We start from the raw sequence: 27,602 nt of genomic DNA, 5'->3' as shown, positions 1-27,602 counted from the left end.
GGGGGGGGGGGGGTTGGGCGTTCAGATCACGGTACCCTGCCCGGCCCCCCCGTGAAAAAACTTGGCACCAACCCATGCAGCACATACTGTATTATTCACCTCATGATGCAGTTGAGTAGACGTGCTTACAATCAACCAACAGTACAGCGACCTCCAACGATTCAATCGCTGACAGTGTGAACAGACCAGCATAATAGCATTACTATTCCAAAGCTTTTCAGTATCTTAGTAAAAATAGCTATTCAAAAATAACTTTGAGTTAGCAATTAGCTGGCTAGCATGGTGCAGTCACTTAAGCCAGTGGTAAGGCCTCTGCTCTCACAGTCCTCAATCCTTTAAATGTGTGTTTTGAGATGTTGCTATGAAATGTGATTTTGTATTTGCACTGTGCCTACACAAACAGGTTTTTTATGTTTTTGTAAAGATTGTGCCACACATAACATTATCCAATTCAATTTGGATAATTGGTTTGGTTTGGCCTCATAAGCTAAATGTGCAGAAACACACCTCATTCAGTTACTGAATTTATATGAAGGCTTGGTTTGTCTTACGCTACATGCCTTTTTGCCAAGCTATAGATAGTGTTGATAATGATGAAAAATACAATACTGGACACATTAAAACTTTAGATACACATAGTTATTCCACACATTTATTACACCACAATCTCTGCTATGAAGACCAAGGGCATTCTAACCCCCCTCCTCCCCATTACTCGTTCTTTCCCACTCTCTTCTTCCCATTCTGCCCACATTCCTTCCTTCCTCCCTCTTCCCTTTCTTCTTTCTTTCCTTGCTTCCTTCTTACCTTTCTTCCTTCCTTCCTTCCTCTTCCATACTTCCTTCTTTTTTATTACTTCTTTTTATTTGTTCCCATTTTTGCTTCTTCCTTCCTTTCTTCCTTCCTTCCCTGCTTCCATCCACTTCCCTTTCTTCCTTCCTTCTCTGCTTCCTTCCTTCCTTCCTCTTCCCTTTCTTCCTTCCTTCCTCTTCCATCCTTTTTTTAATTACTTCCTTTTTTTGATTTCTTCTTTTTTATTCATTCCCTTTTTTTTGGTTCTTCCTTCAATCCTGCCTTTTATTCCTTCCTTCCTTTTCCCCTCTTCTGTTTTGTTCTATGGCTTCTTTCCTTCATTCTTTCCTTCCTTTCTTCCTTTCTTTTATTTATTCCATCCTTTCTTTTTCCCCTCTTCGTTTTTTATTCCTTGCTTCCTTCCTTCCTTCATTCCTTCCTTACTTCCCTCCTTTCTTCCTTTTCTTCCTTCCTCTTCCATCCTTTGTTTACTTCCTTTTTCAATCCTTGCTTTTTCCTTCCTTTCTTTCTTTTATTTATTCCATCCTTTTTCCCTCTTCGGTTTGTATTCCTTCCTTCCTTCCTTTACGTTTTTCCTCTTCTGTTCATTCCCACATTGGTTCCTTCCTTTCACCCTTCCTTTCTATCCTTCATTTTATTTCTTCCATCCTTCCTTTTTTGGTTATCTGTCTTTTTTCCTTTTTCTTTTTTCTAACTTTCTTCCTTTTCCCTCTTCTGTTCTGTTCCATTATTCCTTCATTTATGCATTCCTACCTTTATTCCTTCGTTCCTTCCTTCATTCGTTCCTTCCTTCCTTCCTTCTTTGATTCCTTCATTTTTAATTCCTTATTTCATTCCTTTCTTTCTTTCAACCTCCAAAATATCCATCACAAAAACTTATTTTCCATCTCCCCTAATCTATCGCTCTTTCTCCCTGGAATCCTGTTCTTTACCCTTTTCCCACCCACCACATCTTCTTGCTCCCTTTTTTCTGTTCTTCTGTCTTCCTATCTCCCTCTATCTCTCTCTTCTCTCTCTTTCTCTCGCAGGCCCTCCCAGTATCCGGGCCATGCGAAACATCACAGCCGTGGCTGGTCGCAACACCTTCATTAACTGCCGTGTGATTGGCTACCCCTATTACTCCATCAAGTGGTACAAAGACGGGATGCTGTTGCCAGACAACCATCGTCAGGTGGTGTACGAGAATGGCACTCTGAAACTGAGCGATGTGCAGAAGGGAATGGATGAGGGGGCATATCTGTGCAGTGTGCTCATCCAACCCCAGCTCTCCATCAGCCAGACTGTCCACGTCACCGTGAAAGGTTAGCACTTCCTGCTAATATTTTTGGTCAAATTTTCAAGCTTCTCTTAGCGATTTCTGTGCCACTAGCTGCACCAAATGGGATTGAAAATTTGGAAATTTATTCCAATGTGTTATTAAGTCACATTGGATTTGGTGTGAGGAAGCCATTCTGAATGGATTTTTGGACAAAAGCCTACTCTTGTCAGCAGGGTATCTTTATTTTTTAAGGGATAAAAATGAGGTTTTTATGAGGTTTACCATTTCATGAAAATATAACATGCAACCTCAATGAAAAGATGTCCACTGCAGAGTGCTTCAACTTTAAAGCCTCATCTGTGAAATAAAATGGTTATAAAGTGCCATGATTGTGTTTTGGTGGAAGGTACGGTACGTTGTGGTGGACTGAGTGTGTGTTTAAACTGTAGGCGAGTGTTGAAGGTTGTGGATGGTTTCATCCCCTGACTGGCACAAAGACCCTGAGAGAAAGCTTACCACTAATAGCCTCTGATTAACAGGATTACAGGCCTTCTACACCATCACAACCATTCATCAATTACTCAGTGTACTTAGTGTATGTGTATGTGTGTGTGTGGGGGGTTGGGGTGTTAAAAGGACAGTTCAACTCACCCTCACATTGTTCCAAACCAGTACGACTTTCTTCCATGGAAAACAAATAGAAATTTGAGGCTGAATGTTTGGCACTAAAAGCTTCAGTCTTCATTCACTTCTATTGGAAACAAAGATGCTATGAAAGAGAATGGTGACTGAGACTAACATCCTGCTTCACGTCTCCTTTCGTGTTAAACGGGAGAAAAAAAAAGTCATATGTTTGGAAAAACATGATAATGTGTAAATTATAAAAGAATGCTACATTTTGGGTGAACTATCCCTTTACATGTAAATGAAAGGGAGGTTGCTCTGATAGTGGGTTTTGAATGTTGAACCTGCTATATGAAAACAGCGAGGTCTAGTGTGTGTGTTTGTGTGAATGTGTACGTGTGTTCCGGTACAACAGAACACTGACTCCATTGTGAAGTCAGTATAGTGTGCTGCTTGTCTTATCATGTCTCTGATTTAATTAGCTGAATTTTAACGAGTCCCAGATTAAATCCCCCCAGATGTCTCCGATGGAGCCCCCCCCACCTCTGTTTCCATAGCAATGCCATTATTCCCCATGCCAATTGGGCTCTAATTAGAGCAGCTATTATGGGCTGGAAGGGTGGGGTGTGAGTGTGTGTGTGTGTGTGTGTGTGTGTGTGTGTTTGTGTGTGTGTGTGTGTGTATTTTTTGGAGGGTGATCGGGGTCAGGATTACATTGCCGATCATGTTAGGGTTTTAAATTTAATATTGAAGATTTCTCTGTCCTTCTCCATCAGTTCCACCCCTCATCCAGCCTTTTGACTTCCCCCCGACCTCCATCGGTAAGCTGATGTACATTGCATGTGTGGTGTCGTCCGGAGACATGCCAATCCGGATCACCTGGCGGAAGGACGGGCAGGAGATTGTGTCAGGAACATCAGGGGTCACTATCGAGACCAAAGAGTTCATGAGCTCCCTTCAGATCTCCAAAGTTTCGCTCAAACACAACGGAAACTACACCTGCATCGCCAGCAATGATGCAGCCACTGTCAGTTCAGAGAGACAGCTTATCGTAACAGGTGAGGGATAGGGGTGGCTATGTGGGGTATAGGTGAATGGTATACTTAGCGTGATTCCGCAAAATAAGACCAACACCCTAGTTGGTTCTGGATAAATATGACAATCAATCATTCAATCAATCATGCAATCAATCATATTTTAGGTTAAGTTTGGGGTTACTGCTATGATTAGGCTTAGGGCTGGGTTGTGGCTTTAACAGTATTCTTATTTGATAATTCAATATTCTTATTTGATAATTTCCCTTACATTTTCAGAGAAATTAATGCTTGGAGGTAAGTTTAGGGGTTAGGGTTACGACTATGAATGTTAGGGTTATTACTTTGTTGTTTCACATGAATGTTGTTGCAGAACCAAAAAAAGATATTAATGTCCTACATGGCAAAATTACACCTTAGAGTAACACAATAATGATATTGTAAAAAGGGTAGAATAAAGGTGATTAACAGGACTTGAGAAGTTGACTTGCTGGAGAGTGATAGAAATATTAATTGTGGTAAATAGGGAGTATTCATATATAGAAAACTGAAGGGCATAACATAATTGAAAACAAAGAACCATGGAGACCAGAAACATCCTGGCCACTTCAGCATTTATCTCTCAGCATTAGTGTTTGATATTTTTAAAGGCATTTGTCTGTGTCTCCTCTCCTGAAACATGTTCTCTATTTTCCTAGTTCCCCCTCGTTTTCGAGTTCAGCCCAATAACCAGGATGGTATCTATGGAAAGTCAGAGGTTCTAAACTGCTCTGTGGAAGGATACCCTCCTCCAAAAGTCGTATGGAAGCATGCTAAAGGTACCATCTTCTGTTAATCTCTTCACTTGGTTTTAATGTGTCAGTGATGGGCCACAAATCTGGTCATCTAATCTCAACCTCTCTATTAGTCTAACACCACAAATTCTCTTCATCTTGGTTCTGCAGGTATTGGGAACCCTCAACAGTACCACCCAGTTCCACTGACAGGTCGCATACAGATCTTGTCCAATGGTTCACTGTTGATCCGTCATGTCCTAGAGGAAGACCGGGGATACTACCTGTGTCAGGCCAGCAACGGAGTGGGCTCCGATATCAGCAAGAGCATGATGCTCACTGTCAAAAGTGCGTCTGACCTCACATACACATCTACAGTATATGACATCCAAAAGGACAAGCTTTGTTCCATAATCTAGCTGCATTGTGTATTCTGTCTAAATTTCATCTGAACTTAAATGGAACCTGAAACTGATAAAGAACTGATTTGAAATGCTCTATATAGTCGGCTACTCCATCAACAGTCAGTCACGCATGTGATACGACTCGTGATCCAAGTACATAAATAGTGCACAAGAGAGTCAACTATTGCTTACAGTTGATTCCAATCGAGTTTGGTGTTAACATGTTGCTAAGCTAATGACTAGATTCTCTAATATGCACAAAAAATACATTAGAGACACAAATATTGGGTGAAATAGTCAGTTTTAATAAGATGGAATGTATCCTTTCCAGTACTGCATGAAAAAGTAAATTTATAATGAAAAGAACCTATATAAATCGAAATGTCTCTTGTTAGCATGTCGCTAAGCTAATGACGTGATTTTCTAATTAGCACAAAAAATACATAAAACACAAATTTTTGGGGAAACAATACATTTTAATTAATTGGAACTATTATTTATCTATACATTTCAGTATTGAATTTATATTTATAGTGAAAAGTATATTTATCAATATTTCTTTTGACTCTGTCTTTCAAGCTCAGAGTAATGCATTCTAGTATTGCCTTATCTGCAAATGATACATGCAATGCTGCCTTAGAATTTTGCCAAAACTAAGTACCATAGAAGGCAGCATAATTTTTCTGGCTACTGTTTGGAACACCCTTCACATTAGAAACATGCCTAGGACATGTTATCTAGGTAGAAAGCTTACTAAGTTCTGGAACAGAGCTATAGAATCCTTTCAGAATATCTCTAAGTAAACTATACCTGGACCAAAATGTTATCATATCTTTAAAAGATATATTATATGATTTAAACAGAATATACATCTGAGTATACAAATCGTCATGGTTAACTATTTGTTATCGCATCATTTTGAACAGATCTTTGAGTTTTAGAATTTTCATAGTGGTTTAATAATGTTTAAATCAACAATTAATATAATAATCAGCAAATAATCATAATTTAAAAAACAAAATGAAGCTATATATTTCTATTCCAGACACTGCAGATTTGAGGAATTTTGGAATCTGATGTGACCTGCATTGGTTGGGATGTTGTGTTTTTGAGGTCTTTGTTTAAGAAAGGCCCTCAGATGGGCTTTCATGTCTGAGACTGATGCCTGCGGGAAGGGTTTGAGATGCTTGGGTGGACACATGCACACACACCCACACAACACCACCCCTGCACATTCATACATAAAACACACACATACACCTGCACATGCCTCACTTGGTTACTCAAACTGATGACCTGGTTTATGATATATCAGTCACACTGAGACAAGAAATACAAGAAGCCTTTTAACTTTTTTATGTAGTAGCTATAATTGCCAATGTATTGGAAAGTGTATTGTGTCTAAGCGATTCGATAAGAGCAAGGGAACCAGAACAACATATTTGAGTCTACTCAACTCATTTAGATTAATAGAACATTACAAAGGAATCCGTAAGGCCATCTCATGATTGATCATTAGATCGGACACGCGATCCGTTCTGTCCACATCCATAATATTGATCCCTCATATTAATCTAGAGTGTAGAATACTGCCGTCCACACAACACTGCCCTGGGCCTGAGTTACAGCTCTGGACACATTTAAACAAATCTCAGACATGGGTATTTTCACAAACCAGAGCATTATGCCCCATTTCAGACATTGAGAAGATAAATTAATTTCATGTAAAAAAAAAGAAATCAGGCCCTGTTAAATATATATATATATATATATATATATATATATGTATGTATTTCTGCATCATGGTAGTATTTGTTGTACTGCATTTCATTTGTGCTGATTTAAATAATAATAATAATAATAATAAATATATATATATATATATATATATATATATATACAGGTGCATCTCAATAAATTAGAATGTTGTGGAAAAGTTCATTTATTTCAGTAATTCAACTCAAATTGTGAAACTCGTGTATTAAATAAATTCAGTGCACAAAGACTGAAGTAGTTTAAGTCTTTGGTTCTTTTAATTGTGATGTTTTGGCTCACATTTAACAAAAACCCACCAATTCACTATCTCAACAAATTAGAATATGGCGACATGCCAATCAGCTAATCAACTCAAAACACCTGCAAAGGTTTCCTGAGCCTTCAAAATGGTCTCTCAGTTTGGTTCACTAGGCTACACAATCATGGGGAAGACTGCTGATCTGACAGTTGTCCAGAAGACAATCATTGACACCCTTCACAAGGAGGGTAAGCCACAAACATTCATTGCCAAAGAAGCTGGCTGTTCACAGAGTGCTGTATCCAAGCATGTTAACAGAAAGCTGAGTGGAAGGAAAAAGTGTGGAAGAAAAAGATGCACAACCAACCGAGAGAACCGCAGCCTTATGAGGATTGTCAAGCAAAATCAATTCAAGAATTTGGGTGAACTTCACAAGGAATGGACTGAGGCTGGGGTCAAGGCATCAAGAGCCACCACACACAGACGTGTCAAGGAATTTGGCTACAGTTGTCGTATTCCTCTTGTTAAGCCACTCCTGAACCACAGACAACGTCAGAGGCGTCTTACCTGGGCTAAGGAGAAGAACTGGACTGTTGCCCAGTGGTCCAAAGTCCTCTTTTCAGATGAGAGCAAGTTTTGTATTTCATTTGGAAACCAAGGTCCTAGAGTCTGGAGGAAGGGTGGAGAAGCTCATAGCCCAAGTTGCTTGAAGTCCAGTGTTACGTTTCCACAGTCTGTGATGATTTGGGGTGCAATGTCATCTGCTGGTGTTGGTCCATTGTGTTTTTTGAAAACCAAAGTCACTGCACCCGTTTACCAAGGAATTTTGGAGCACTTCATGCTTCCTTCTGCTGACCAGCTTTTTAAAGATGCTGATTTCATTTTCCAGCAGGATTTGGCACCTGCCCACACTGCCAAAAGCACCAAAAGTTGGTTAAATGACCATGGTGTTGGTATGCTTGACTGGCCAGCAAACTCACCAGACCTGAACCCCGTAGAGAATCTATGGGGTATTGTCAAGAGGAAAATGAGAAACAAGAGACCAAAAAATGCAGATAAGCTGAAGGCCACTGTCAAAGAAACCTGGGCTTCCATACCACCTCAGCAGTGCCACAAACTGATCACCTCCATGCCACGCCGAATTGAGGCAGTAATTAAAGCAAAAGGAGCCCCTACCAAGTATTGAGTACATATACAGTAAATGAACATACTTTCCAGAAGGCCAACAATTCACTAAAAATGTTTTTGTTTATTGTTCTTATGATGTATTCTAATTTTTTGAGATAGTGAATTGGTGGGTTTTTGTTAAATGTGAGCCAAAATCATCACAATTAAAAGAACAAAGACTTAAACTACTTCAGTCTTTGTGCATTGAATTTATTTAATACACGAGTTTCACAATTTGAGTTGAATTACTGAAATAAATGAACTTTTCCACGACATTCTAATTTATTGAGATGCACCTGTATATATATATGTATATACACACTGATCAGCCACAACATTAAAACCACCTGCCTAATATTGTGTAGGTCCCCCTCGTATATATATATATATATATATATATATATATATATATATATATATACACACACACACACACACACACACACACACACACACACTACCGGTCAAAAGTTTTGAAACACTTGACTGAAATGTTTCTCATTATCGTAAAAATCTTTTAATCTGAAGGCGTATGCTTAAATGTTTGAAATTAGTTTTGTAGACAAAAATTTAATTGTGCCACCATATTAATTTCATTATAAAACTAACATTTAATTAAAAAAAAAAAAGTTTTTGAAATTGATGACTTGGACCAAATAATAAAGAAAAGCAGCCAATAAGTGCCCAACATAGATGGGAACTCCTTCAATACTGTTTAAAAAGCATCTCAGGGTGATACCTCAAGAAGTTGGTTGAGAAAATGTCAAGAGTACATGTCTGCAAATTCTAGGCAAAGGGTGACTACTTTGAAGATGCTAAAATATAACACAGTTTTGATTTATTTTGGATTTTGTTTAGTCACAACATAATTCCCATAGTTCCATTTATGTTATTCCATAGTTTTGATGACTTTACTATTATTCTAAATGTGAAAAAACAAAAAAACAAAAAATAAAATAAAATGTATAATAAAGAATGAGTAAGTGTTTCAAAACTTTTGACCGATAGTGTATATATATATATATATATATATATATATATATATATATATATATATATCTCTGGAAAACAAATTTGAGACCACTGCAAAATTATCAGTTTCTCTGGATTTACTGTTTATAGGTATGTGTTTGAGTAAAATGTGCATTTTTGTTTTATTCTGTAAAGTACTGACAACATTTCTCCCAATTTCCAAATAAAAATATTGTCATTTAAAGCATTTATTTGCAGAAAATGATAACTGGTCAAAATAACAAAAAAGATACAGTGTTTTCAGACCTCGAATAATGCAAAGAAAACAAGTTCATATTCATTTTTAAACAACACTGTGGCAGGGTGGAGGGCAGGACTGGGTCGTGATTCCGCACACCCAGCCCCTAATTAGGTTGATGAAGCCCGAGAGGGATAAAGGTGACCGGAGACGGCAGTGCGACACACAGGTGTCGGGCAGTTGCCCGTAACTCTCTCTCTGTCGCACCACCGTCTCCGGTCACCTTTATCCCTCTCGGGCTTCATCAGCCTAATTAGGGGCCGGGTGTGCGGAATCACGACCCGGCCCTGCCCTCCACCCTGCCACAAACACAATATAATGTTTTAACTTAGGAAGAGTTCAGAAATCAATATTTGGTAGAATAACCCAATGTGAAAGACTGGTAGTGAGTATGACAAGATGCATGAAAGCTGTGATTGAAAATCAGGGTTATTCCACCAAATATTGATTTCTGAACTCTTCCAAAGTTAAAACTTGTGAATATGAACTTGTTTTCTTTGCATTATTCGAGGTCTGAAAACACTGCATCTTTATTTGTTATTTTGACCAGTTGTCATTTTCTGCAAATAAATGCTCTAAATGACAATATTTTTTATTTGGAATTTGGGATAAATGTCAGTACTTTATAGAATAAAACAAAAATGCAACTCAAACCTATAAATATTAAATCCAGAGAAACTGATAATTTTACAGTGGTCTCTTTATTTTTTCCAGAGCTGTATATATATATATATATATATATATATAGATATATATACATTTACATTTATCCAAAGCAACTTACAGTGCCCTTATTACAGGGACAATCCCCCTGGAGCAACCTGGAGTTAAGTGCCTTGCTCAAGGACACAATGGTGGTGGCTGTGGGGATTGAACCAACAACCTTTTGCTTACCAGATCAGTGCTTTAGTCCATTATGCCACCACCACTTGTACAGCATATATATATATATATATATATATATATATATATATATATATATATATATATATATATATATATATATATATATATATATATATATATATTTATTCTGCAACACTGTATTATTTGTTGTACTGCCTTTAATTTGTGCTGATTTAAATAATAATAATAAAAAAAAAACATCTTATTACAGTATTTTTATTATTATTAATACAGAAATAAGTATTGGATTATAGTAATAAGAATCAAAGAGAATTACCATTTAGAATTAGAAATAAAAAATAAAAAACCCTAAAGTAAAACAATTTACTACGGTAATGAAAATGTATAAAATTTATAAAGAGTAAATGTGCATAATTGTTATGAATGCAAAATAATGAAAAAAATAATGAAAAAAAATCGCAATAGTCCTAAAAATAGACTTAATTTTCTTTATGCATATATATATATATATATATATATATATATATATATATATATAAATTTTGTGGTGAAACATGATCTAGACATATTTTTGTGAGATTCACTCAAAATGGTAATACTTTTGTTTTTGTAACCTAGGGAGAGTAATCAGTTGGAAATGTAAGATGATTTTGACATACTAGCTAGAGATGAATAGAACATATTTTATAACATTTAAATGCAAAGACTGTGGATATCATGCTGCTTTGTGTTTACAGGATCCGATCTTTTTTTCTCATGTATAACAGTGGATCTCTCTCTCTCTAATTCAGTGTTGGTGTTATTGATTGAATCGTTCCTCTGTTCTGCCTCCCTCAATTCTATCTGTTTCACTCGTTGGAAGGGGAGAGAATGAATAAATGATGAAAACAAAACAGCGGAACCCTCCTCAGATCGATATTGTGTGTGTGTGTGTGAGACAGCGCAAGAGAGGAGTTACTCGGTAGGGAATGAGTGAGCAAGAGAGTGTGAAAAGTGATTGAGGAGATGGAGAGAGACCCATGTCACCAGACCGCCAGTTGTCGGGTTAAAGTCACACTGACCCCTGCCTGTTTTTCTTTTAAATTTACTTCCCTTATTATTTATTTACCTCCTGCCCTGCTATCTCATCTTCTCCTGCAGTTCCCGCCATGATCACATCCCATCCAAATACTACCATGGCCATAAAAGGGCAGAACAAGGAGTTAAATTGCACGGCTCGTGGTGAGTACCCCATCATCATCCGCTGGGAGAGGGGCGACACTGTTATCGACCCCGACCGCAACCCCCGATACTCCATCACCACAAGCCCCAATGAGAAAAGCGATGAAGTTATCTCCACACTGAAGGTGAGACATACAGTACACACACTCACTCATACAGTATATGTGTATGTAGTCAGCGTGGGAGTACCGCAGATGTTGAATGACGTTTGGTGGAGATTGATAACAAGTCCCAATCAGTGTAAATGTACTTTTATTTTCAGAGATAGATATAACCTGATGTATAGAAACTGGTTTTGGATTCGCTAGAGTATATGACTTAATAATATTTACTACTGAAGTTTGTAATGTCTGCGTGGCTAGTGGCACCAAACAGAACTGCAAAAATAGTGAATGTTTCCAGACAGGTTTCTCAAACTTTCCAAGCTTGTTGTTTCTAAACCTCAAATGTATTTTGCTTAATTTAACATTGATACATTTATACACTTCATCTTAAAAAGATAACACTAGGTGGGGTTATGTATGTAGAGGCAGTTATAAAGTTTCCCCCAATCACGAGGAAAATAGTATGAGGAGCCGTTCACTCCGAACATATTCTTGTGCTACAAAAACAAAATGCATCATTACGAATAGAAAAGAATGCAGGTGTCCTGAGATGTGTTTTTAACAGTTGAGGTTCTTCTTAACTTGATGCGTTATCTAAAAAACTCAGCGCTCTTGCACAAGATACTTAAACTAAAACGTCCGCCTAGCGCATTTTGCATAGGAAAACAAATTAAAAACAGCACATACGGACACAAAACTGTGTTCGGTGTGAACAACCTACTCTACTAACAAACTATGTACCCTTGTCCACATAACACTTCCTAATTATAATTACATTGTATAAAAAACCATAAAGTGGTCCTCAAATATGAAAACATTTGCATAAGGGGCCGTTCACAACTAACTCATTCTTGCACTAAAAAAGCAAGATGTGGTGCTACAAATACAACACAATGCAGGTGTCTCGAGACGTTTTTAACAGTTCTTTTTAACTTAACACGGCATCTAAAAAGCGTGGTGCTCCTGCACGAGACAGTGAGACGTAGCACGTTTACATAGGTAAACAGTTAATAACAGCTCAGACTGAGGCAAAAACTGGTCCGATGTGAGCAGCCCCTAACACGTCCTAAACAAGCCCCTTATCTCTCTCTAACACACTTTCTCTCTTTACACAGCTGAAGCCAGCTGAGCGCGGGGACTCCGTCTTTTTCTCCTGCCATGCCATCAACTCATACGGCGAGGGCCGAGGGCTCATCCAGCTGACGGTGCAAGGCAAGACAATCAGCCATGAACAACACGCTCACATCTTACATTATACTCTTTATCTAGAGACACAAAATCAATAATTTACCTCCAGGCCCCAAGCCACCTCTTACTCTTCACTCTCTCACTCTCTCCCTCTCTCTATGTGTCTCAATCTCCCCCATCTGTTTGAAGTCGTTTCCACTTGTTTTGTTTGCAGAGCCACCTGATCCCCCAGAGCTGGAGGTGCGAGAGGTCAAAGATCGCAGTATGAACCTGAGGTGGACGCAGCGGTTTGACGGCAACAGCATCATCACGAGCTACGACATCGAGTACAAGAACAAATCCGGTGTGGCATTGCTTTGTTTCCATTTCAAGCTTGGCTGAATTACATTGTGATTGTGCATTAAATATGTATTTGTATGTCAGAAGAATATGTAGTGAATAACCTCAGACTGTGAGAAGATGAATGGGACCTGAATGGATTCCTGTGCCTTTACTACTTGGATGTATTGCCTTATTTTGCTTTTTGTACATCTGCATTTGTCCTAGTTTTCCCTTTCATTACTTGTTTATTCATATCCGAATGATTTGATGTGTAAATAGATCTTTTTGCACACCAACAAACAATGTTCTGGAATGGCCTGGATCTAGGTGCAATGTAGTTAAGTATCCATGTTATTTTGTTTCTGTTGTAGACCCATGGGAGCTGAAACATGCCACCCGGAAGATCTCGCCCACCAACAACCAGGCCAATATTGTGGAGCTCCATCCAGCGTCCGTGTACAGCATCCGCATGTACTCTTACAACAAGATTGGACGCAGTCAAGCCAGCAAAGAGCTGACTATAAGCACAGAGGAAGCACGTACGTGTACTGTCCCTGATATACACACACAAACTCCACATACCCCTGCTGAAAAGACTGGCTTATACCAGCTTGAATTTCCATGCTGGTCATGGCTGGTTTATACTGTTTAGGGATGGTTTGGTTTCAGTGGTGGACCCGCATATTCATGCCATCCCCTAGCATCTCCCAGCAAAATTTGGTCAGCCAAGCCTGGTCTTTCTGGTTAATCAAGGAAGTCTTAACCAAAATCCCGTTACTCAGGATACTCAGTGGCCATATTGCAAAAGCCTCCAGTTGGTCAAGATTACGATGAAACAGCATATTTTAAATCAGCAATAAAATCTGACAACATTCGTGTCATGAATTGTGCTTCTTCAGCTCAAATCATGCAAAAAACATGCGCAAGTGCATTCTTAAGTAAACTGACAGGCGATGTCTGTATGAAAAAGGCGATTGTCTCTTTTGACTGAAAGTCAACAGCCACCATATTTAGAGTTACAATTTTGCCCATTCATAAGTATATGAGTGACAAATCTAATCATTTAATGTCTCGGGTATAAGTGATTAGTTATGGTGGTCTTTTCAGCAGGGACATAAAGTGTTTTATTTTATATTCTTCTGACATGTTATAATCTCTATTGTCTTCTGCTCACAGCTCCTGATGGTCCACCTATGGATGTGATTCTCCAACCAATGACCTCTCAGAGTATCCGTGTGACCTGGAAGGTATGCCTGCAACTCCCAGACTTACTATTCTTCGGGATGGTTGTAACCCAAAAAAATATTTTTGGTTCAGCAAAAGAGCTAAGATTCAAGAAGTTTAAACTCTATGGGCCCTATTTTAAGAGTGCTAGCGCTAAGCTCAGCGCTAATGTCAATGGACATAGCCATGAATTGTTGGCATTTTTGTGCCTTTTTCTTTTTTTTTTAAGTCTAGGCGTAAGTGGGTTTGGCGAAATTGTGCGTGCAAAGCGTTAATGGGCTGGGTCAAGTGCAATTTAATTCTGAGGGTTAATTTCCTTTTAAGAACCAGCGATATAAACAAAGACAGCATACTGTATTCATAAAAAGTTGGTAGTGTAAATTGGCTGTCTGTATGCAATGAATGGACCCTTTTCACATATCCGGGTTGGAGAGCAGAAGTAGACAAATAGCAGAGTAAACTTGAATGCTGGTGAATGGGAGACCACAGCAAATTTAATTTTTGCTTACCTGTTTGATCAAACAGCAAAAGATCAAATCAACGATTACGCTTTCACAGCTTTGCAAAAAAAAAAAAAGATTAAAAATTGGGCTCTGGATAACAGCAATAAGAAGAGAGAAAATGGCCCAAATTTTCTGTCACTCCCTCAGCAGATGTGTTAGAAGCCTCATCGCAACTATGGTAAATGATTTTAAAAAAAATAATAATACAAAGTACAATGTTATACATTTACAGTAAATATTTTTTAAATTGGAAATTTACATTGTTAAAGAAGCCAGAAACGCATCATAACAGGTTTGTGGAAAGGGTCCATTAGAAGAGTAGAAATAAGGACTTACACTTCTTTTGTGCATAAACTGAGTCCTTGTTGAATGTCTGGCATATTTTTATGACAGTGACACGCTCCTTTTATACGCAAGAAAAATGTGATTCTAGTCAGGATTTGGATGTAGGATCAGTTAAATTATAGAGAATGTAAGTATTATTAACCATATTGATCAAGTGACACACAAATCATGGCTAGTATTAACAGTGATTGTATCAACATTCCCAGCTAGGCTGTGGATTTTTGCACGCATTTCACTCCTACAAGTCGATTTTGCTTTAAAAAATGAATTTAATTTATTTAAATTTTAATACAATGTATTTAAACACAGAAAAATTAACTAGAAATATATCTAAATTCAAAATCCACTTCAAACTAAATGAAATTATAACAAATCAAAATAATGAAGTGGTACAAATCCTATATAACCACCTCCCGTAAAATCCAAACATTTACCCTATCCAACTTCTTCCACGGTCTCTTATGTAGTAAATAAATATCACTCTTCGACAAACAGGTGGACAAATATTAATAAAAATTATATAATAAATACAACTGTAAATATAAACATAATAATAATAATTAAAAAAAAATAAACCATGACATCTGTAACACAAATCTCATAAATTTTTGTTTCATAAAATGGCTACAACAGTGATTGTCACGGACATAATTTGATGTACCTATATTTGGAAATGAACTTTATTTCTACCTGCTGGTGGAATCTCCAAACTGGAAAAGCAGGAACTGAATTTAGGCTTTGCACTGAAAACAGATGTGGTATTGAAAAGTCTTAGTGAAATGACCTATTTCTCATGAAATTAGCAAATTGTATGCTATGATATATGTTATGTTGTATCTTAATGCAGCACTTCATTAACATACAATACACACACAGTTTGTGCGCATACATCAACAGATAGCATAAACACTCCCACCCACCTCCACCAGCGCTTTGCCCTGGCATAAAAATATTGCTGAGAATTAGCGTTCTCGCGAAAAATTAGATAAGAAGTTGCTCATGGTCATTGCGTGTTGTGCTGCGCCTAGCACGGTCACAAAATTAGAGCCCTATGTCTCACTGTCTTTTCTTTCCATTCAGGCACCTAAGAAGGATCTCCAGAACGGTGTGATCCGTGGCTATCAGATCGGTTATAGGGAGAATGGGCCAGGCAGTAATGGTCAATACAGTATAGTGGAGATGAAAGCAACAGGCGACAGCGAAGTTTACACGCTCGATAACTTGAAGAAGTTTGCTCAGTATGGCGTGGTGGTCCAGGCATTCAACAGGGCTGGAACCGGACCTTCCAGTTCTGAGATCAATGCCACCACACTTGAAGATGGTACGAAACTGAACATCCATCCATCCATCCATCTGCAGTTGAAGTCAGAAGTTTACATACAGTTAGGTTGAAGTCATTAAAACTTATTATTTTAATATTAGCAAACTATAGTTTTGGCAAGTCATTTAGGACATCTACTTTGTGCATGACACAAGTAATTTTTTTCCAACAATTGTTTACAGACAGATTGTTTCACTTTTAACTGACTATATCACAATTCCAGTGGGTCAGAAATATACATACACTAAGTTAACTGTGCCTTTAAGCAGCTTGGACAATTCAAGAAAGATGTCAAGCCTTTAGACAATTAGCCAATTAGCTTTGTACTCAGTTGTACTGAACTACCTGTGGATGTATTTTAAGGCCTACCTTCAAACTCAGTGCCTCTTTGCTTGACATCATGTGAAAATCAAAAGAAATAAGCCGAGACCTCAGAAAAAAAATTGTGGACCTCCACAAGTCTGGTTCAACCTTGGGAGCAATTTCCAAATGCCTGAAGGTACCACGGTCATCTGTACAAACAATATATGCAAGTATAAACACCATGGGACCACGCAGCCATCATACCGCTCAGGAAGGAGACGCATTCTGTCTCCTAGAGATAGTTTGGTGCAAAAAGTGCAAATCAATCCCAGAACAACAGCAAAGGACCTTGTGAAGATGCAGGAGGAAACAGGTAGACAAGTATCTATATCCACAGTAAAACGAGTCCTATATCGACATAACCTGAAAGGCTGCTCAGCAAGGAAGAAGCCAGTGCTCCAAAACTGCCATAAAAAAAGCCAGACTACAGTTTGCAAATGCACTTGGGGACAAAGATCTTACTTTTTGGAGGAAAAAGGGTGAGGCTTGCAAGCCGAAAAACCCCATCCCAACCGTGAAGCATGGGGGTGGCAGCATCATGTTGTGGGGGGTGCTTTGCTGCAGGAGGGACTGGTGCACTTCACAAAATAGATGGCATCATGAGGAAGGAAAATTATGTGGATATATTGAATCAACATCTCAAGACATCAGCCATTAAATTAAAGCTTGGTTGAAAATGGGTCTTCCAAATGGACAATGACCACAAGCATACCTCCAAAGTTGTGGCAAAATGGCTTAAGGACAACAAATTCAAGTTATTGGAGTGGCCATCACAAAGCCCTGACCTCAATCTGATAGAAAATTTGTGGACAGAGCTGAAAAAGTGTGTGCGAGCAAGGAGGCCAACAAATCTGACTCAGTTACACCAGTTCTGTCTGGAGGAATGGGCCAAAACTCCAGCAACTTATTATGAGAAGCTTGTGGAAGGCTACCCAAAATGTTTGACCCAAGTTAAACAATTTAAAGGCAATGCTACCAAATACTAACAAATTGTATGTAACTTCTGACCCACCGTGAATGTGATGAAAGAAATAAAAGCTGAAATATATAATTTTCTCTACTATTATTCTAACATTTCACATTCTTAAAATAAAGTAGTGATCTTAACTGACCTAAGACAGGGAATGTTTTCTCCGATTAAATGTCAGGAATTGTGAAAAACTGAATTTAAATGTATTTGGCTGTATGTAAACTTCTGACTTCAACTCAACTATGACTATCTATCTATCTATCTATCTATCTATCTATCTATCTATCTATCACCATACCATTCAACATTTTTGTCAAAAAGCTCTGAGGATATCTCTTGTCTGAGTGTATGCATGTGTCGTGTGACAGGGTGACTCTGGCCCATGGCCCTCATCTGAATGTGTGTCACTGTCCCACATCAACATTGATATTGATGATGTTAAGAATAATAGTAATAAAAACAAGCATAGGAAAAATAATTATAATTATCCTGTCTGCCGAGGCCCCTCTCCCTGATCTGCTGCTTTTCCTCCCAGTCTAATTATCTGCAGCTGAGCGCATTGTCTCCCCTCTCTCTCTTTTTATCTTTCCTTCAGTTCCCTCTCTCCAGCTTTCAACTCCACTCCTCTCCGCTCCCAGTCCTTTCTCACTTGCTCTCAAAACACCTTTCATTTATCTCTCCCTCTATTTCCCAACTTCCTCTTCCTCCCCTCTGCCCAACTCTGTCCCGCTGTCTTTCTTCTCCATCCATATTTTTGGAAAGCTCCTGGGATCTTTTTCTGCTCATGTAACTGTTGAGTTCTTCCCTCAGCATTGTATATACTTCCATCGGTGGTTCTCTTGTGTTTTTTAGTTTCTCTTCTAAATTTGTCAAATTTACAGTTGTGAATTTGATAATCCAGCTGATCAATCTTCTAAACTAGCTTGGACCAGCTAATGACAACAAATGACCAGATTGGACCAACTAAAACCATATAAAACTAGCCACAATTTAGCGTATTTTTACACTTGAGTCACAAAGACCCAGAACTGATTAAAAAAGAATCCAGTTCTCTTTGAATTCACACTGTCCCTGGCCCAAAATTTGGCTCAGATGTCAATTTGGTCCATTTTAGTTGGGACCAGGTCTCCATTTACACTCTTGTGAAACATACAACTGCAATATTTATCTCTTTGCACGTACAATCTCAGATTACACTAGGCTGGGCTCAGAGGCATGCAGTCACACTGGTGTGATCACATTTGCGCTACTGTTTACCAGGAGAGAACAACTGAAGATGGTGCATTAATGAAACAGCTGCTCAAATAGTATTTTCAACATCACAATATCTTTATTTTGTATGTTACACACATTAACATAATCACAAAATAAAAGTCCAAAGCCATTACCATCTGAGCTGGCTGTTTTGATGCAGCAATGCACCATTGTTCCCTGTCTGTCACTCACTCAACATTGTGTTGATGTAGTGACACTAGGGGTTCGATTTTGAGAGCCCCAATTGCCTTTGCTTAAAATAGAAAAGGCCAATGAGAATTAGTGAGTGGAATTTGCATTCCACTCTCCGCCCCAGACATACGGGTATAAAAGGAGATGGCGTGCACCACTCATTCAGATTTTTTCTTCGGAGCCGAATGCATGTATTGTGTTCGTCCCATCACCTACACTTACGCTGCTGGATTTTACGGCGCATATCAGCGGTCACCCTCGCACAGTCGAGTGTTGTGCTTCCACTGGGTGCTTCGGTGGCAGAGTCTACAGGTGCTAAAAGAGTATATTCTAAAGAGTATATTTTCTACTAAAAGAGCTCACACAAACGATTGGCGTCTTTTTAAAGATGGCCTTTCGCCTTTATGATACTGGATGTGGCCGTTATCTCTCCCCTCTGGATAGCTATGAAATCTGTCTCGAGTGCTTGGGGCACCAGCACGCTGAGGCAGCTTTCGTGGAGGGGTTATGTCCTCATGTTCTCATCCTCATTGATGACAAAGGCTTACAAGGCCACGGGTCAGGCCGCCTCCACCCTGCACACCATGGCCATGCTGCAGGTCCACTAGGCCAAAGCGTTGAAAGATCTGCATGAGGGTAGAACAGACCCAGGGCTCTTGCAGGAACTGCGTACCATGACTGACCTCACCCTATGGGCGATGAAGGTCACGGCGTGTGCCCTGGGCCGGACGATGTCCACTCTGGTGGTCCAAGATCGGCACCTGTGGCTCAACCTTGCGGAGATGCGTGATGCCAAGAAGGTTCGCTTTCTCGATGCGCCCATCTCCCAAGGGGGGCTTTTTGGCGACACTGTCGAGGACTGTGGAAGCAGAAGCAGACGGAGGCAATCAAACACATCTTGCCGCGGCGCAACTCGGCTGCCTTCAGGCCTCCAAAGTCCTGCGCCCCATCTGCTTCTCGCCAGAGCCATCCTCCTGTGGCACCGGCCCCGGCTCCCGCACCATCGGAGCCCTTACACTGGTCTGTGAGAAGAAGATCCTCCCGCAGAAAGGCAGCTCCACCTGCCCATCAGCCAGCCCCCAAGAACCCCGGACGGGCTTCGAGGCGGCCCTAACATGGGTGACCCAGGGATGAGGGGACTGACTCCGACCAGTCTGATCTGGATGAAATTTCCAGCTGTATGAATTGCCAGGTGCCCTCTGGGCCTCGGCACCCACATGGTCAGTGAAAGGCCAAATTTTGGACCTGTGTGCCTTGAACAAGGTCTTACACAGGCTTCCGTTCAGGATGCTAACGCAGAAGTGCATCCTGGCATCAGTACAACATCAGGATTGGTTCGCAGCCATCGACCTGAAGGACGCATACTTTCACGTATCGATCCTTCCTCGACACAGACCCTTACTTTGGTTTGCCTTCAAGGGATGAGCAGACCAGTACAAGGTCTTCGCCTTTGGTCTGTCCCTGTCCCCTCGTGTTTTTACCAAGTTCGCAGAGGCTGCCCTGGCCCCGCTAAGGGAGAAGGGCATACGCATTCTCAATTATCTCGACAACTGGCTAATTCTAGCTCACTCGCAAGATCTATTGTGTGCACACAGGGACCTTGTGCTTCAGCACCTCGACCGACTTGGGCTTCAGGTCAACTGGGAGAAGAGCAAGCTCTCTCCTGCACAGAGCATCTCTTTTCTCGGTATGGAGTTGGACTTGGTCATGTGACTATCACGCCACAGTGCCATCAGACTTTCAGACCTTGGTCGGACCTGGCATTTCTACGGGCAGGCATTCCCTTAAAGCAGGTCTCAATGTGCGTCGTGGTCATGATAGATGACTCGAACTCAGGCTGGGTGCCGTGTGCAACAGGCAAGCAGTATCAGGGCTCTGGACAGGGTCCAGACTCCAATGGCATATCAACTGCTTAGAGTTGCTGGCAGTACTGCTGGCCCTGCGGTGGCTTCGGCTGTTGATTCAGGGCAAGCATGTGTTGGTCCGGACCGACAACACAGTGACCGTGGTGTACATAAACCGCAGAGGTGGCATACGCTCACGTCACATGTCGCAACTCGCCCGCTGCCTCCTCCTTTGGAGTCAGCAGACGTTGAAGTCTCTGCGAGCCACTCACCTTCCGGGTGTCCTCAACTGTGCAGTGGACGCGCTCTCATAGCAGGTAATGCTCCACGGGGAGTGGAGACTCCACCCCCACGTAGTCCAGCTGATTTGGGTGAGATTCGGGGAGGTGCAGGTAGACCTGTTCGCCTCCCGAGAGTCCTCTCACTGCCCCCTTTGGTACTCCCTGTCCGAGGCTCCCCTCGGTACGGATGCCTTGGCGCACAGCTTGCCTCAGGGGCTATGCAAGTATGCGTTTCCTCCAGTGAGCCTCATTGTACAGACTCTGTGCAAAGTCAGGGAGCATGGGCCGCAAGTCCTGTTCGTTGCGCCGTACTGGCCCAACCGGACTTGGTTCTCAGATCCGATGCTCCTGGCACTAGCCCCTACCTGGTGCATTCCGCTGAGGCAGGACCTTCTCACTCAGTGGCAGGGCACGCTCTGGCACCCACGGCCAGACCTCTAGAACCTCCACGTCTGGCTCCTGGATGGGACGCAGAAGACCTAGCAGACCTTCCGCCAACGGTGGTAAATACCTTCATGCCTTGAAGTGGCGTCTCTTCGTGAACTGGTGTTCTTCCTGTGGGGAAGACCCACAGAGGTGTGTGGTCAGGTCTGTGCTGTCTTTCCTACAGGAAGAACTGGTTTCGTCCCGAGTGTTACGGGGTAACAGCATGTAGGCCGGGCAGCCGGTATACTATTTGCATTTACGCCTTTCCCCTTTTTCAAGGTGATAATGTGCACTATTTTGTCCACAACAGTTCCCCGTAATTGGTGAACCCTGGATGCCTCTTTAAGTCTTAAGCATTGTTCAGTGACGAACTTGGCGGAGGAGTGACGCCACCAGGCTCAGTACTCGTGGTATGCCCCTTTTCAGGTGAGCCCATGTACTCGGGCTCAGTGCTCCGTATGTGGTGATTTCCCTCTGGGTAATCCCGTGTGACACGTTTCCACTGTTCGGTTTCCCCTCAGGTGAACCCTGTGTTTCCCCTCATCAGAGCTTCGCTCTGCTTCGGCCACTGTTGCTGTGTACCCTCTCCATAGATAGGGACCTCCCGTTGGCATCATTCCATATGTGAACTTCCCCGCTGGTAAGTCCATGTGAGGTATTCTCCACGTGTTAAACCTGCCTCTGGTAGGATGTGGTCTCCATAGTGCCCTCCCTCCTGGAGAGGGAAGAGCACTTCCCAGCATTATTCCAGAAGGTGCTCGGCCGGAATTTCTTAAAAGCAAATACCAGGAAAGGCCACTGCCTGTAGCCTACTTGGGTAAGTGCCTCCTCCCCCCTTTTTTGGAACCATCTTTTCTGTAAGTCAGAATCACACGCAGCATTGCGATGTAAACAACATGGCGGTGAACATGCTGGCAATTGCGTTCATAATCACATTTTATCTATCATAATCAATCATTAAAAACATCTTAAAATCACATTATATTTTTAATAATATTAAATTCCTTCCTCCAGTATGTCTGCTGTGAAGTGTAAGGCAATATTTTTTCAAACACAGCACACATTCAATAACTCACGCTGGGGGGGTAACTCGAAGCAGTAAGAACTGACGTTCAAAGAGGTAAAAATAGTTCTTCTTAATAAAAACAATTATAATACTAAAATGAAATATTAGAAAATTATTACACAATATTTAAACACTTCTATTGTAATTCCGTCACTTTGACATATCATTGAAAGTCAAGTTCATTTTGAGATTATGTAGCTAAACTAAGCCAATTTTAGCTGGATTTTCCAGCAGGACCTACATAACCCTTCATTCCCCTGATTGCTATCTTCCTGTTAAATTCTTCCTTGGTCTTATGGGTCATTTTGACTAATTTTTTAAAATGGCTCTATGTCCACATTCACACTAACAAGTTTTGAAAAGGCACTGATTTAGCCATTTTTATGCCTCTCATTCATACTGGAATGGTGTTTACCTCCACCGAAAACTTTGCATTTTGAAAATACTCTCCATTACCACATTCTTTGGAAAATGATGATGTTATAAAACTGAAAACAGTGTTCTCCAATGAAAATGGATTAGTGTGATTCAAGGAAGGGTTCAGCTGAGAAGGCAATAGTAATACATATTGTAAGTGCTCTATAAAATGCCAGTATTCCTGTTCACCATGTGTCAACTGAAAATAGAGAAAGGTGGTTCTGGGGCCAGTGTTGAAGAGTTATTGAGAGTTGTGCTCTTGGGTGCTCTGTCATGCTGCTCAACCCTAAATGGCAGTTTTAGTGGCCATGGCCAGACATAGTCGGACCCTAAGGCCTCTTCACAATAAAAATACCATCATTTCTCCTCTCCCTCCTCCCTCTTCCCCCTCTCCTCTCACCATCTCCTTTACTCGCTCCCTCTCTTCCTGCGCCAGCTGCAGCTGCTCCCTCATAGAGCCAAGCCAGCTTTATCCCTCCTCTATCCCTCCTTTCATCCTGTTGTCCACAAACCATTTCTCCCTCCCAGCAAGCCACACAGACAGCCTCTGTGTCCCCTCAATAGCACCATTATTTATTCAGGGATGCAATTTGGCACATCACCGGCACCACATTTGCAGCATTTCCGGTAAAATCAAACGCGTGAAGTAGGTGAAACAGCTCAAGATCAAGATCACAGTAACGTTTCACATCTCTTCAGCTTCGGGATGTGATTGTTCCGTCTATTTCGAGTGCAGTTACAAGGTTTTTGATGCTCTTGGGCCACACCAAGTACTCCAATTGCAGTATATTACTGTCATTTTACTATATCAATATAATTGTGCTCTTTTGCTGCAATTTTCGGTTCCCACTTCACCTATTGTATATTGTTTCCACTGGTGCCTGAGATATTTTCCTGCAGTTTCCTTTCCTTTTATATGACCATCTCTTGTTTTCATACACATATATGTACACAAATATTGGATTGTTCACAAGGGCTGATTTTTGTATTTATCTTATTAAAAAGTACTGTGGTGGTACCATGGTATAGTGATAGTATCAAATGGTAATACCATTGTATTATGTATACTGTATTCCACCATGGTTCTGAATGATTACTATGTTCTTGTACAATGGCATTTATGGTACTTCAAAGTACTTTAAAGAATAGAATGGTATTGCCATGGTACGTCTTATAAACTATTTTTTTAAAAAGGTACTATTCAGTGGTAAAAGATGCTGGCTACCACCCCTGGAGTTCGCTAGTTCGAATCCCAGGGCATGCTGAGTGACTCCAGCCAGGTCTCCTAAGCAACCAAATTGGCCCAGTTGCTAGGGAGGGTAGAGTCACATGGGGTAACCTCCTTGTGGTCACTATAATGTGGTTAGTTCTCGGTGGGGCGTGTGGTGAGTTGAGCGTGGATGCCGCGGTGAATGGCGTGAAGCCTCCACACGTGCTATGTCTCCGTGGCAACGCGCTCAACAAGCCACGTGTTAAGATGTGTGGGTTGATGGTCTCAGACGCGGAGGCAACTGGGATTCATCCTTTGCCACCCGGATTTAGGCGAATCACTAAGCGACAACGAGGACTTAAAAGCGCACTGGGAATTGGGCATTCCAAATTGCTAACTAATTACTAATTACTAACATGCTAACCAATTAGCCTGTTGCGCTTACATTCTATCATGTATTTCCTACAGTTAGCGAGCTATTCAATTATCATACTAAGTTAACATGTTCATCACAAGTAATTCACATAATTATAATTCAATGTTGAATCTTGTGGTAAATGCAAATGGTTATATTGTATTTACTGACTGTATTTACATCATCAGATACAACACAAATTATCAACAGACACGTCTGATCAAGCAATACAAACAACTACCTAAGTGGTACAGGATTAAGACACTGGAATTGTATCGAAGCTCAGCAGGCAATGACAGGCAGACGAAGATGATGATGAAGTGAGAAACCCAAGTGCAGTTTATTTCCAATCATGATAACCAGAAACCCTAACTATAAACGTGAACAAAACAAAACATAAACATGAACGACTTGACTTGAATTGGAAACAACGTCACATTAACAATACATGACAAATGACAATGGCAAAGCATGGCAAAGTGCTGCAGTATGGGATGGGGGTCCTCTCTAGAGTGCTTAAATACAAGACAATAGGTTTCCCATACGGGACATCTTCATTTCGACCAAAATACAGGATGCCCCAGCTCACAGGATGAGACAGCTGGCAACCCTAAGTGTATATCACTGTCATCTCTGTGCTTTTTCATTGCAATTGTTGGTTTCCACTTCACCTATTGAATCTAGCTTCCACTGGTGTCTGAATTATTTCCCTGTAGTTTCCTTTGTTTTTACCTATATGTGACCATCTCAAATTTTTTCTCTTACAGTTCCCAGTCAGCCTCCCCAGAATGTGCGGGCCATCACGGTGACGTCAGATGAGGCGGTGATAACGTGGTCGGAGCCCCCGCGGATGACCCTTAATGGGGTTCTTAAGGGCTACCGTGTCGTGTTCTGGTCCCTCTACCCCGATGGAGGTGGGTGCTGTGGGGGCCAGACACTGGGGCTCAACCAGAGTAATTATACACTACTACTGTTACTCCCTCACATAGTCCCTCTAGAGCACCCCCTTGTGTCTGAACGTGTATCTATTCCAGCCAATCTAATCCACAGAGGTTGTGTACTTTTGGACAGGTGTACTGTATGTGTTTGTGTTGCTGTCTTTTAAATCTGAAGGGTATATCAGGTCTTTGTTAAGTGGTAAAGGTGTGAACAAAATGGTTTTGCTAGACTTGTGAGGGTGAAATTTCTGAAAAGATCCTCACAAATATAGTAAAATAAAAAAGTAAATAAAATTGCAGGGCCGTAACCACAATATACATTTTTTATATGTGTTTTTTCTAGTGCTGTCAGTTGATTAAAATATTTAATTGCAATTAATCGCATGATTTTTCATAGTTAATCACGATTAATTGCAGATTTAAATCAAACTGGAAATTTGACTTTATTCATACTTCTTTTCCTGTCAAAATGCATTTAGTTCCTTCTTAGAAAAGAAGAGAAAATGTTATGTAACAATAATGTGTTATTAACATTTTCTAAAAAAAGCCTTCCACAGTAAAACTGCAACAATTCAAGTAACATTAAACATTTCCCAAAGTCCCAAAAAGGGAAGTTTACTAATTGAAATATTTGGTCCCCATAGTTTGTATTTTCATTGCAATGGGCATTAAATCTTTTAAACCCTTATCCTCCACAATATTTATAGTGGCTATCCACTTTGCTACAGCTATCATGAAGCCGCATTTATATGATTTAATGCTTTGAACTCCACATGAAAAGCGCTTGTTGAGAACTTTTGTTTGGTTTGCTTTTAGCATTGGCACTGTCCACATAATGATACTTTATCCGAATTGTCTGTAACGCGATGCCTGGGAAATGCTGATGCTTTACTCCAGTTGGTTGTGTAAATGTAGCTAATCACAAATCCCATTTGGGTTTGTTTTGTACAAAAAATTATGCTTAAGAAGTCCTTTCTCCATCACTTGATGACTGACAAGGAATCGATGTTGTCTGTGTTTGTGGTGTGTGCATCAGTGAAATGACCCCAGGCACAGCGCAAAGTTTCCGCCATATTCCAGAGTTCAGAACTCACATGGAGCTGAATAAAATGTCAGAATCTCTAATATGAAAACTGCTAAATGCGTTAATCGTGATTAAGAAAAATAACTGCGTTAAAACATTTTAAATTTATTGCATGTGCTAATGCATTTATTTCAACAGCTCTAGTTTATTCAGATATGTGTCACTTACAAAAAAAGTTGTATCTGTACCATGGTACAGTGATAGTATCAATTAGTAATACGATGGTAATGTTACAGTATATGGTAATGAATGATCACTGTATTCATATACCATGGTATTCACATGGTACTCCAAGGTACATCAAATGATAATGATAATACCATGGTACATATCCAGAAAACACCAGAAAATACCATGGTACTTCTTTATAGGTAGTTTGTGTTTTCCTGCATCCCCTTGTTTGACGCGTTCATATTAGACTTCTGAGTACATGCAGGAGAGGGTAAAAATTAATTCAATGTTTTCTTTTGTCATCCCTCAGAATGGGGAGAGATGCAGAACATCACCACCACTCGTGAGCAGGTGGAGTTGAAGGGTTTGGAAAAATTCACAAACTACAGCATCCAGGTGCTGGCCTATACACAGGCAGGGGATGGCGTCCGCAGCAATGTTCTTTACATACAGACCCGAGAAGACCGTGAGTTTACTTACACAAACACACACACACATATTGCGACTGATCATAATATAT

General features: G+C 40.5%; 1 protein-coding gene across 1 annotated transcript in view; it reads left to right on the top strand.

Annotated features, from left to right (window-relative positions):
- LOC127421880 (cell adhesion molecule DSCAML1-like) overlaps window positions 1-27,602 on the top strand; it is a 97,564-nt gene that overhangs the window by 31,893 nt on the left and 38,069 nt on the right. The window contains exons 6-17 of the mRNA XM_051665073.1: window positions 1,842-2,114; window positions 3,472-3,753; window positions 4,428-4,547; window positions 4,674-4,850; window positions 11,365-11,570; window positions 12,665-12,761; window positions 12,952-13,080; window positions 13,430-13,597; window positions 14,235-14,305; window positions 16,211-16,451; window positions 25,657-25,803; window positions 27,393-27,548. Coding sequence (XP_051521033.1) covers window positions 1,842-2,114; window positions 3,472-3,753; window positions 4,428-4,547; window positions 4,674-4,850; window positions 11,365-11,570; window positions 12,665-12,761; window positions 12,952-13,080; window positions 13,430-13,597; window positions 14,235-14,305; window positions 16,211-16,451; window positions 25,657-25,803; window positions 27,393-27,548 — 2,067 coding nt within the window. The remainder of the gene's footprint in view (window positions 1-1,841; window positions 2,115-3,471; window positions 3,754-4,427; window positions 4,548-4,673; window positions 4,851-11,364; window positions 11,571-12,664; window positions 12,762-12,951; window positions 13,081-13,429; window positions 13,598-14,234; window positions 14,306-16,210; window positions 16,452-25,656; window positions 25,804-27,392; window positions 27,549-27,602) is intronic.

This window comes from Myxocyprinus asiaticus, chromosome 31 (assembly GCF_019703515.2).
Source record: "Myxocyprinus asiaticus isolate MX2 ecotype Aquarium Trade chromosome 31, UBuf_Myxa_2, whole genome shotgun sequence".
In the NCBI taxonomy this organism is placed as follows: Eukaryota; Metazoa; Chordata; class Actinopteri; order Cypriniformes; family Catostomidae; genus Myxocyprinus; species Myxocyprinus asiaticus.
Note: the sequence above shows the minus strand (reverse complement) of the source record. Positions and strands in the feature narration are given on the sequence as shown.